Source organism: Plectropomus leopardus, chromosome 6 (assembly GCF_026936395.1).
Source record: "Plectropomus leopardus strain MGB_pleo_1.0 chromosome 6, ASM2693639v1, whole genome shotgun sequence".
In the NCBI taxonomy this organism is placed as follows: Eukaryota; Metazoa; Chordata; class Actinopteri; order Perciformes; family Serranidae; genus Plectropomus; species Plectropomus leopardus.
Genome location: NC_142181.1, coordinates 24205181 through 24217534, shown reverse-complemented (window position 1 = coordinate 24217534; position 12354 = coordinate 24205181). Strand labels below are relative to the sequence as shown.

Here is a 12354-nt window from a genome sequence, read left to right as displayed (position 1 = left end):
CTGGGGAAGCTACTGTTGGGGGGTGGGGGGTTGTCGTGACTTGATGTGGATTAGAAGAAATACATGGCTAAATACATTCCAGTTAGCAGTCACACTTCTCTTTAAAAGAAAACTGGCTGTCAAAATGAGAAAAAAAAGACATGTAAACATTAATGTCACAGTGCCATCTGTTACAAGGCTGCTGACAACAGAAATATTTCTCCACTTTCTGCTGGCAAATGTTGGTATGAGATGGTGTAACATCCTTAACATTAGTCATTACTTATTCATTGGTATCAACCACCACAGGCCTACATGTGCTGTCTGGACTAAAAAACACAAAAAGGTTTCAGTGGATGTCAAGCTCTAAGCTTGTACTGTGTCACAATAATCACTCTGGTGTAATGCTCAAATCTGAAAAACAATATATTTCCAATATAATATGTATAATAATAATTATGTATGTATGTATAATATATAAAACAATATAAATTTAGCTGGTTATGTTTACGGTGTTTTGCTGAGAACAGTAATGCTGAAAGCTATAGAAAACGTCAATAATGATGAATTGAAAAGATCTGAAAATATATCAAAATATTTCATATTCAACAGAGTTTCCACACATTCACTTATTTCTGGCAGCCTGCCATGATTAAAACATATGCTGCCACACACAGATTTCCTATTTTTGGAACTGGACTGTTCATTAGGACCACTACTGAAATTTATTTACCTTTCCATTCTTCATTGCACCACACTCACGGATAGGGTTGGGAACCAAAACTTGTTACTATACGAGCTATATCTACAGGACCCGACAATTAAGCAGATTTCAGTGTCTCACTTCGGTGCTAGATAGAAAGACAGCAAGTGTGTGCACCTGCCGTGTGCAGGTGACGGTGTCAGTGAGACCATAGAGACCAGAGCAGAGAGTAAAATGTTAAAGGTGGGAACGCAGTCTGTGTACAGTTGAGACTATTAGTCCATGAATAGCCTACATGCTACAACTCAGCAAGACCCAAGCTATGCTCCCATGTTTTGCTTTCCATCTGCTAATTAAAGTTGAAGAAGGTTACCTCCGAAGTTAGTAAGCCAAGTTAGCCTTACATTGAAAACTGACCAAATTTTCTTACAGTGAACTGTAAGGTGGACCAGCCACTCTTGTTGAAATGATAATCTTAACAGATAATGGAGAAAAATCTGGCCGCTGAGTCTCTTCTGAGCTAGGGAGACAATTATTGATCCCGATAATTTTGCTGTTAATATTACTGTAAATATTTCAAATAAAATTATTGTTGTTGGGTCAGGTTTTATTGATTATGTGAATGTGTTATATGACACCGTTTAGGCATTGGTATCAGAAACAAACCTAAACAGTACCCACTGGGCACAGACCGAGCAGCAGAACGTCAGGTGCAGTGAAAATGAAAATCATCTGTTCATTCTGCTGTGTCTAAAAGTTTGTATTCACTTGCAGCGGCTGCTCTTTCATCCACTGATCTGATCTGATCAGCTCTGAACGGATTCAACCTTTGAATCACAAACTGTATAATTCATGGAGAGCTCTACGTTTAAAGACCCACAAAAATCACTGAATTTGGAGAGTGGACACAGAATAACACAAAGGGACATACACATTTAGAAGAAAAACAACAATGCCCTCTCTGCCATTAGCTCCCGCCACACATACACTCTTATTCTGTGGGAAAAACTGTAAACCACATTACAGAAACAGGTCAGCGTGATCCATGCACTTGCATACAGAGAAGCAGCACAGTTTTGCCACAAAATTAAAAATAGGTGCCATGTTGCCATGTAGGTTTCTTTCTATCTTTGGACATATCTGTTACATAATTTTAGATTACTCTGCACGAACAAGGATTAAATGAGGTTAATTCCCTCCCCCGATGATATCACTTTCAAAATGTTTCTTTTCCTTCTAGTCTTCTAAAAATACTGAGACATGTACTCATAAAATATGATCAGTTAGAGAATAATGTGACAGCGGAGTGATCTCGGGGGCTGTAGGCTATAATACATTTATAAAAAGGTGATTATATATCACCTTTTCATGAGTTGGCAAATTTCCTTTGAATAAAGAGCCTTTGAATAACAAGTGTGTGAGGGTCATTTGTGTGTGATTTCATATTAAACACTTGTGACGCACTTCTTTCGCTGCTATGAATCAAATCAGAAAAAAACATTAATATGTAAAATTGTTTAATGGGTAAAAATATACCTGAATGACTGTTAAAATATGTCTGCTGGCTGCTCAAGTAGAGCCTATCTTTGGGAATCACTGACATCCTTTCAGAGTGGATCCTGCACAGTTAATGGATAAGAAACAGCTATAGCCACCAATGCTCCTTGGAAGATAGTGCCTTCTTAGTGTGATCTAATTAGAGATTAAAAATAACTTCTTTTTTTTTTTTACCAAAATGAGTATCACTTTTCCACTTTAATGATTTTTTTTGTAATATTAATGCATGTCATGACTTTGTGTAAAAACAGAGGTATCTCCAAGTTGCCAGGCGATGACTAAGCCTGTAGAGGAGAATAACGTTATAGAGGAGATGGTGACACACTATGGTAAATGCATAAAAAGAAAGCCTGGGGCATAGCAATCTGAATTTTTCCTTGCTCCGTGCATGGTGATGCATCCTATAGTGTTTCAATAATGAATGCATCATGATGTGCATGGATGCATGAGAAGACACACACACATGCTGCTTCCCTTTACACTTTATAAAAGAAGTGGAGAGCTAAATCCTAGCTAGCGGCATATTGCTTTATCACGGTAAGATGAGACGTGCACTCATTTTCTGAAAATCAGACATAGTGTAAAGCTCGCTTTTAGGAGTTTGCATTGAAAAGGCTCATCTGTGTATCGTGTAAATTGGGACACAGTTGCTTCCAGCATAGACAGCGACATAGATGTAAGCTCATTTCCTCCTTCAAGGGCCACATGGGCCATGGACAAGGCTGTGATGACTTAGTTTGGGTCACAGGAGTCTTGTTTTTCCCCTGCATCTCTCACACCCAAATAAGATTGGGTAAGGCACAAAAGGAGCCAGGAGGAGCTCTCAGTTCATAACAGCCTGTGCAAGAGGATAAATCAGTCTCTGTTTGCAAGTGAATAGCTCAGAGAGTAAAGGTGATACATTTTGCCAAGTGCAGCAAGCATTTACATACCTGAAGGTGACTGGTCAGATCTGATCAAATGAGAATCAAAAACAAAACAGCCACATTTGAAATGGCTCAAAGTTGTTTTCACTATTGTCAGGAGGAGATGGTATCCTGAACAAACCAGCATTTATACCTAGGAGATACTTTACAAAAACTTTGTAAAGTATCTTGTGCAACACCCTGTCACGGTTCCTTTTGTCCCACAGAGCAAATGCTTCAAAGCGGAGAGAGGCCACATAATGCCTAAAGGTTTGCCAATCTAGGGTTACATGTCCACAGGGATCCTGTGTTCACAGAGCTGGCCTCTTTTTTTATAATTTGATGAATGACAAGGACATGCTGTTCTAATTTCTTCATAGCTCTGAGATCTTAACATGTTTTCAATTTTGAGCGAAGCAGACATTTTGTAGTATAAAGCAGAGGTTCCCAACTGGTGGGTCGTGGTCCAAAATTGAATGAATGGCAAGTGACTTGTGAATATATCAAGTTTGTAAAAAATAAAAACAATAAAAAATATATCTTTATTTGAAAGTACAGATGTATAAACATTGTTAAGGGACTCATTTACCACACCAATCTGTTTTTTTCCCAGTACAGCAATGATTTAATTGTCCTGTTCTTGGTATTATTTGGCCTTTTTTATCATGTTGTGCCTTTGCAGTGTTACTGGTCTTGAAACAATAATATGCATTTTCCTGACTGCAGTGCTATTTATTTAAGTTTTAGGTAATTGCATGTTATTTTTGCAATATGTTTTTTTTTCATTGTGTTATAACTCCAAGTGTCATTTGCATTTTGTGAAATGTGGTCATTTGTCTTATGTGTGCACCTTGACATAATGACTGAGGACAAATCTGGACCTCGTGGCTTGACTAGTTGGGAACACCTGGTATATAGTGAGTAGGACTGCAATCTTAAATTAAAAAGCAAAGTGTCAAAGGCAGGTTTTCAGCACTCACGTACAGCAGTAACAAGATACAAAACAAGCTCGTCTCCCAGGCCTCAGTGCCGTGTTCAACCTGTTTTCTGCTCTTAAATTAACCCTGATTAATTATATAATGGCTCAAACCTCACAGGAATGACATAAGAAAGCTACCAACACAAAAGCTAATCACTGAAAAAACAACCACTAACCCTTATATCCTGTGCCACCTCTGAGCAGCCCTCAGGAAAGGATGTTTACGTTCCTCCCACAATGCGTTGAGGTCACATGCATGTGTAATGTCATCTTTTTAGCATCCTTGGGCAATGCAGCTCCTCTCAACTCTCTCAGACCTGGATCTGTCTGATCTACTCCCCATCACTATTAGAGTCAAGTAGTCCTGGCTGCAACAAAACCACAGTCTCTCTTGCTTTCCCTATGCATGAAAACCATAGCATCTATGAGATTTAAAAAAAATGGATTTGGAAGAGATATGGGAGCTTTAAAACTAGTCTGCAGTGATTTATGGAGAATGTGTATTTCACTGACTGTTTCACGGTTAAGATAACATGAATATGTCGAAATCACTAGTCTGAATAGATAGAATATCCAAAACATGCATGGCTGACAGTTGCTTCCTAGAAAATGTCTCCCAATCCAGCAGTTGTGTTTTTCCATCATCAGCTCCTGTCTGAAACATATTCTGGTTCAATAAACATCCTCAGTGTCCTGTCAGTAGACACTGTTCTTGGCAGATTTGGTTATTTAATAAGACACAACTAAAATCACAAAAAAATGGGGGTGAAAAGATACACTGATACGAGCACTTCACCTTTTTTAGCTGGATTTCCCAAATGGACCTTTTTCTAAATGTCTGTCTGGCTTTAATATGATTTTGCAGAGTACTGCTCGACACTCGAAGGCGAAGGCAGGTTCGGAAATGTCTGCAAATGCACATGACAGCATTTCTCTTCTGTTTATAAGAAATTACTACTGGTTCCCACACTAAGACTTGCTTTCCAACATGGTTTTAAACGAATGCTTAATTGTGTTTTGCATTACTGGACTAATGAAGCACCAAATCACCATCGTAGTGTTGAAAGGATGAACGGTCTGATGGAAAAATTAACTGGCAATAACGGTAAGAAACTGTTAATCTTATCAGTCATTTATTAAGCAAAATGCCAAACATTTACTGGTTACTGGCTGCTTTTCAAAAGTCATTTATTTTCAGTTAGATTTTGCTGCTAGGTGACAAAAGAAGAATTTTAAAAAATCAACAATAGAAATTGTGGCAGGCAATTTTTACTATTTTCAATTAGGGTTGCAGCAATATACTGGTTTCAAGGTGTATCATGTTATGAAAATTGATGGTTATCATACCACGTACATTAATTTAGCTACGGTATTTAAAAAAAAACCCAACTGGACAGAAAATCTGCCATTTATTTGAGCTATTTTCAAAAGGGAGACTTTTTACACATACTTCCATGTAAAAAAATGGTTTCAAGTAGGGCTGGGCAATAAAAAGATAACTATAATTATCTCATTATATTTTCCTTGATATGGTTATATAACAAATATTTGATAAATCCTCCAAATAATGAAACCACCCAGACACTGGTAGAGGAGGATGGTAATGCACCCTTGATGCCAGTTACCACCTGCCATTAATCAGGAGAAGAAGACTGAGCAGCAACCGTAGTAAAAAGAAGAGGACTGGCTACCTCTCGACTACCACTAATGCGTACAGCAACGTTTCAACGTCACAATACTCAACATGTGCATTAAATAATTTATAACAGAATTTTTTGACAATGGATAATGTCTCAACATGACTGAATTCGCCACAGCTGCTATATATTTTACTAATCTAATACTAATGGTATGTTACAAGTTAACGTGACTAACCAGCTATTTCATATAATGATATGATTTAATGTGACTAAAGGTAATGTGAATAAATAAAATAACTCTTCTGTAAACATGAACTAAAAGGAAAAGAAACAGAAAGAAATACTGTGGGTGTAAAACTTGTGCAGAAAATACTGATCACAGTTGAGGTTTCTGTCTGTCCAAAGAGTTTGACATGCTGCTGACCAGAATTAAGATCTCTGTGTCTATTTTTACTGTTTAATTTAATAACATTATTGTGATTATAATTATATTTAATCTACCTCATATTTGTAAAACGTCCCACTGTTTGGCAAATGTTGTCATGTTCTGACAATGAATAATAGTTAAGTTTAGTTTTCAGTGGTTTTGAGTTTCAATAACAGTACTGAAACGTTTGATCAAATCCCTCTGTCTCAATTCATTTAAGGCTCATTGTAACTAACAATAAAAACAATTCTGTAATATCCTGATACCATAAAGCCACTTTGATTTCTGAGAAAGTTATTATACCATGAAAATCTCAAACAGTAACAACCCTATTTCAAGTCATTTTAAAGGCAGAATGATCAATTTACTAATGGAAGAAATAAAGACATTCATTCATTTAAGAAAAAAAACATTTGCTGCAGCCCTAATCGTATGGATTTCCACTGCAGCCTCTGCGATCTATGATCATTGCCAAAAATAACTGTAAAGGTCTTTGCAATCAATCGTGCTTTATAAACTGATTGGCTGTGGTCATGCATGAAGAAAAATCATAAAAGACTTTTTGTGTCTCTTTTGGGTATAAGGGAATCTAGTTTGGTGGACCTCCTAAATAAATTCTAAATACGGGAAACACTGCTGGCAGTACACAATGTGAACACAATGTTCTGAAATAATCATTCTATCAAGTTGGAGCTGTTGGACTAGCAGCCATCGCTTTTGGCGGTGTTGGTTTCCATCCTCATGAAGCTAAGTCAGACGTAAAACAAGTCTGGAGCTCTTTGTAAGTCAGCCTGCAGTCAGCCACGCTTCCATCTTGCTTTGTAAATGGGGCAGCGTGGAGCTACGTCATCACTCCCACATGAGCTGACTGATGATGTAACACAGGCTATGTGAAACAATCCTACTGTAAACTACAGAGCCGCATAATGCCACTGAAGACAGAGCCGTATGGTGAGATGAAGAGTGCAATTCATTCATCATGTCCCACAGGTTAAGGACATTGGGAATTTATCGCTTATCCCACCCAAGTTTGCTTCACTTCTCTCAGTTTGATTTTTGGAGGTTATATTTCATTTTATGTCAGAAACGTAGTCTTGAAATTCTTCCATATTCCAGTTATCAGTTCGAAGGGGATCAATTAATAATTATGTCAAGAGGCTCAACGGGACCATGGAGCTGAGAGGAAAAGGAAGATGGTTAATTCCTCCCAAATCTCAGTTCAGTCATAAAACTTGCAACGGTGCCATATACTCATCTATTAAAAGATTTACAATTTTCTTTGATATGCATTCAGCTACAGAGGTGACAGTAGTATTTCTGACATTTGTATAGCGCCAAACACTACAAAAGTAGATTTATTAAAGGAATACAAAACAAGCGTTTTAATTTTAGCCTTAGTGGAGGCGTATGAGTTATGAAAGAAAGTTATCAGTCTACTAAAAGGTCATAATCATGAAGTTTTATCTTTGTTATATCCATATTCAACATAACTATAACACAGTTCCCTAACTATTGTTTATTTTGTATATTTGTCTGCAATGCTTGTCAAGTTGCTTGTCAGTGCTTGTCAAGTGTTTTCCTATTTAGGTAGTACAATAGAGTTAAGCTGATCGGCGAATTTAGCTTATCGCAAGTGATGCCCATAAATAACAAGAAGCTGCAGGGCAGAAATGCCAAGATACATTTTTTAAAAGGCATGTAGAAAGAGTGCCACCTAGGGTTGGGCGATGTGGAGAATATCAAAATATTTTGACCAAAAACCTCAACATCGATGTTGCTACGACTTTGTAGGAATAACCATTGGTAGTTTCATAAAATACGTACAAAATTAGATTTTTGATTTTTTAAATGTGCATAATGACAAAGTGAGTAAAGGCAAATAATGGAAAACCTAAACAGTCAGGTCAGGTCAGTTCAGAAAAAAATTACACCACCTTACTGTAATGCAGCCTAAGACCAGGAAAAGACAACACTTATGATATTGCAAAGTCCAAAACATGAGACAATATAAAGTCTCATTCCACGCCAGATATATTGTTAGACTGCCCAGCACTACTGCCACCATCACATTGTTTGTCCAAGTTAGATAAATTTGATTTTCAACTTGGAAAAAAAAAAAAAAATCAATATCAACCCCATAAATTCAATACTGACCACTAAAAAGATAGTTGTATAACCTTATTGCACATTTGTTATATTATATTCAGATGTTTTGACAAGATTATGCAAATAAATAAATAAAATCAAAAAGATGTTTTCTCTCAAACAGAAACCTGAATTTTCAAAGGTCACAGCTTCTCAATTTATTCTAAATCATTTTTTGACTTCATTGCATGTTTCCATTAAACTGATGTTCACAGACAGCCAATAATGTTTAAGGGGTTAAGTGTAATTGGTGGTAGATATATAACACAATAACATGTCAAATGCATTGGAATTAAATTATAGCACAAGAGGAGAGTGAATCCCATCAAAAGGGTTTTGCAAATTGACATTTTTACATAAAATGTTCCATCAAACCCAGGAGAAATTGCATTAACATTACAATGCAGGAAGGGCTACACTCGCTGTGCGTTTTCCTCTCCTGCCTGAGGAACACCCCTGCACATATTGGATTGTACATAAAGGATTAAAAGGCTATCCCACGAAAACCCTGAGCCTGAGTGTAGCTCAGAGTACTACTACTCCAACTGTAATCGCCTCACATGTCAAATTACTGATTTTAATCAAAAAATAGCCGTGCAAAGGCTATTAAAAATGTAATTTGTCACAAAACTCCCTCAATTAGACTTACATAACGACAAATTTCACCAACTTAGAGGATCTCATTTCAAAGCCTTTATCGTGGCATCAGATTACATAACAGATGATTCAGAGTAGAAGTTGTGCTTGCTGTGCATCAGTGTGCCAGAGAGACCAAATAAACCCACATTGTCCCTAAAAAAATATGTGGGCTCTTGTGCAAACCAGCATACATTGTTAATAACCTCTCCTTTGGCCCTTTAACGCCTGGATCCACATCAGGTTTTTTGTGCTGCATTCAGACGTTCTTCCACAAGTATTTAAACCTCTGAAACATGAGAAAACTGCTTCAATTTCTTTCTTTCAAGTTCTTTTAACACATAATGATCAATGTGGCAAGAAACCTCCCGCAATAGGTGACAAGGAAATAATGCAAAAATTAGCATTTATTTGTAATATCATTAATCTAATTTAATACTATTATTATTATTATTATTACATAGATATTATAAAAAAAAACAAGGGGAAATGTCCATAAAACTGGATCTACAAATCTGTTAATCATATATCTAATTTTTTTTTAAAGAAAGGAGACAAGAAAAAAAAAACCCATAAAGAATGAGATTTATTTTAGCACTTTATTTAGTCATTTTCTTGTTTGCTTTGTTTGTTTTGGCAAATTTCTTGCAAATATTTGGGCTGGTCACCCTTCCATGTTTTTGAAAGAAATCGAGCCTAATTATTCAGGTTTTAAAGGGTTAATGCCATCACACCTGCCAGGTGCACTCACAAATGTCACGTGCTTTGTTGTGCACAATGTACCTTTAACAGGGAGACCGTGACTCAACCCAGGAGGCTGTGTTTGTGTGTGTTTGTGTTTGTGTGTGTGTGTGTGTGTGTGTGTGTACAAATGCAAGGCGCTCAGCATCACTCCCCATCAACAACAAACACGTCCCATCCAAGCTGAGACCAAACGGCCGAGACCAACACGACTTCAAATGGGAGAGAAATTAAATCCCCATGTCACATTCCCATTCACATAATGCCCACATTCATGCTGATATAATTTTAAAGCTTGTCCTTCCTCAGTATCATGTTTAATTTAATGCACAATAACGCTAAGTCAGCGTGCAGGCTGGTCACGCAAAGAGTATATGCAGCCCGTTGAGTGTCTCCGGGGGAAGATGGTACCCTGACACATTAGCAGCAAGCTGTCTTTACTTAAAAAACACATCACCGAGCTCGCCAGTAAGCTAATTAGCGGCAGACGCAGTACCGTTACCGTTGCACCTTCTAAACAGAGCGCCTGCGGGCGGAGGGAGGAGGAGGAGGAGGAGGACGAGGAGGAGGGAGGAGGAAGACCAGGAGGCGAGTGGACGCCTGCCGTCCTGTGACCACTATTAAAAGGTGGCGAAATATTCAAAGCAAAACGTTAACATTTAGCTTAAGTGGTGAATGGGAGGTTCCTTACCTGTATAGCCCACTAGAAGCAAGGCTATGAAAATATCCCTTGACTGGACCATCGCAACTCCCGAGTAAATGTTAAACGGCGTAGCTAACGTTTAATCTCCGCTCGGTCCCTACGGTGTTGCCCTCGGGGTTTCCTGCCTTATCTCAGCAACTGCTCATCCTAATCTATATTGGTAAAGCTGGTCGGTGATGACTGTCAGCAGCAGCAGCGTCGTTGATGACAAGCAGCGGCCGGAGATTAGCAGTGATGAGCGCCAGTGCACTGTTCAAAGTCTGACTGACAAGCAGAGCCTGCTCACACACGGAGATCAATGCGCCGAGGAGAGGACCTCCTGTTAAATAGTGCGCGGATCTCAAAGGAGCCCAGTGTCACGGGGAAACCCCTGCAATAATAATAATTATCTAGAAATAACTATACTCATACTGTGCCTGCTTCATCTGCAATTTGGATTTTATCCACTCATATTGTGTAACTGTACTATATATTCTTAAGTCGTGCATGTTTAACAGTATTGTGTGCTTTTTTTTTTTATCTTTACCCTTTAACAGGTAATGTAGCACGGCTGACATTTTTTGCAATCAAATTCCCTCACTAAAAAAATGTCAAAACCCAATTTCATTTTATACACTGTATTTCAGTATTTTGAGTATACCTTAATTCTATTCAATATATATATTATTATATTATATATGTATTTATATTCTTTTTTACCATATATTTTAAAACAGATTTTGTTACGAGATTCTTTATTATTTGTATTTATTTTTATTTGTTTACTTTTTATATTTATGTTGTTGGTTTAGCTGTTTATTTTATGAAGCTACTTTTTATTTTCATATTTCTATTATATTACATTGACTTTTGCACTTTTATACATTATACTAGGAATTTTTCCCCCCTTTTCTCTTTGTCAATGCCTTTTATACTCCTTTCCACATGAAATTAGTGTATGCACGCAGGTTTTCCAAACACGGGTAAACCTGCTAAAAATAGGCTATAGACTGCTTTCCGATTACCAGGAGAGCAGAGCTTGTACACAGCCCTGCAGCAGACAAGTGTGCCTTTTGTGTGTGTGTGGCATATTGTTTTAGTGTGTCCATGTACTGTCATAAAAAACAATGTCAAAAAAAGTGTAATTCTTAGTATATTCCCTTACGTGACATGTAAGCACAAAAAAAAGAGATAATGAAAGATTGAACTTTCAGTTTTTAAATTTTTTTTTCTCTGTGATATCAATATGTGTTAGGGTAAGATAGTGTGAGATGCCACCACCCACTGGCACTAAATCTGCTCTCAACACATCTATTGACTGGTTATGCTACAGAGAAACTGTGACATTTACTCTGTATTCTTGAGATTTATTCCACCAGAACTAGGGATACACAGTAATACCAGCACACCATCAGTATCCGCAGATATTGTATTATATATATTTATTTATTTATTAGATTTTTTTGTTTATTTGTTTGTTTGTTTTTTGAGAACGTGAACATTGACAAAACAATACCTATAAATTGAGGTATTATTCTTAATTTCCACTATGAATGATTATTAAATACATTGAAAAACATTGTATCTGCAGGTGGGCCATACAGTAAAAATATGCATAATACGATGTTCACCACAGAAGAGCCTTGATGATCACTAAAACCAAGTGGGGAAAAAGTGAATATAAGGGGCAGCTTGCCTCAATAGTGTGGCAAGATGTCCATTTACAAGACATTCATTTTTGTGCTATAACATCAAAATCAGCTACACTTCCAATTTACCTCTGCCAACAGTGTGGCATATTCATCCTGCACCTGCTAAAGGTATATCCCAATATTACAATAATACAGTAGGGGGCATCTTCTCCCATCTTACCCTATGCTTCTTATTCAGTCAGAATATAACCTATATAGGGTGCACACTCGTAAGTTAGGGATGCCACTCCTCTTATTAACTTTTTAAA

The 12354-nt window shown here is 37.3% G+C and overlaps 1 protein-coding gene across 9 annotated transcripts in view; it reads right to left on the bottom strand.

Annotated features, from left to right (window-relative positions):
* The window catches only part of ncam1b (neural cell adhesion molecule 1b), a 98557-nt gene extending 87875 nt beyond the window's left edge, over positions 1-10682 (bottom strand). For 8 of the 9 annotated variants that reach the window (XM_088079056.1, XM_088079051.1, XM_088079052.1 and 5 more), the window contains exon 1: positions 10404-10682. In XM_088079056.1, coding sequence (XP_087935182.1) covers positions 10404-10455 — 52 coding nt within the window. In that variant the 5' untranslated portion in view covers positions 10456-10682. The remainder of the gene's footprint in view (positions 1-10403) is intronic. The other variant, XM_042486714.2, reaches the window with a different exon arrangement.
* Positions 10683-12354: the final 1672 nt, after the last annotated feature.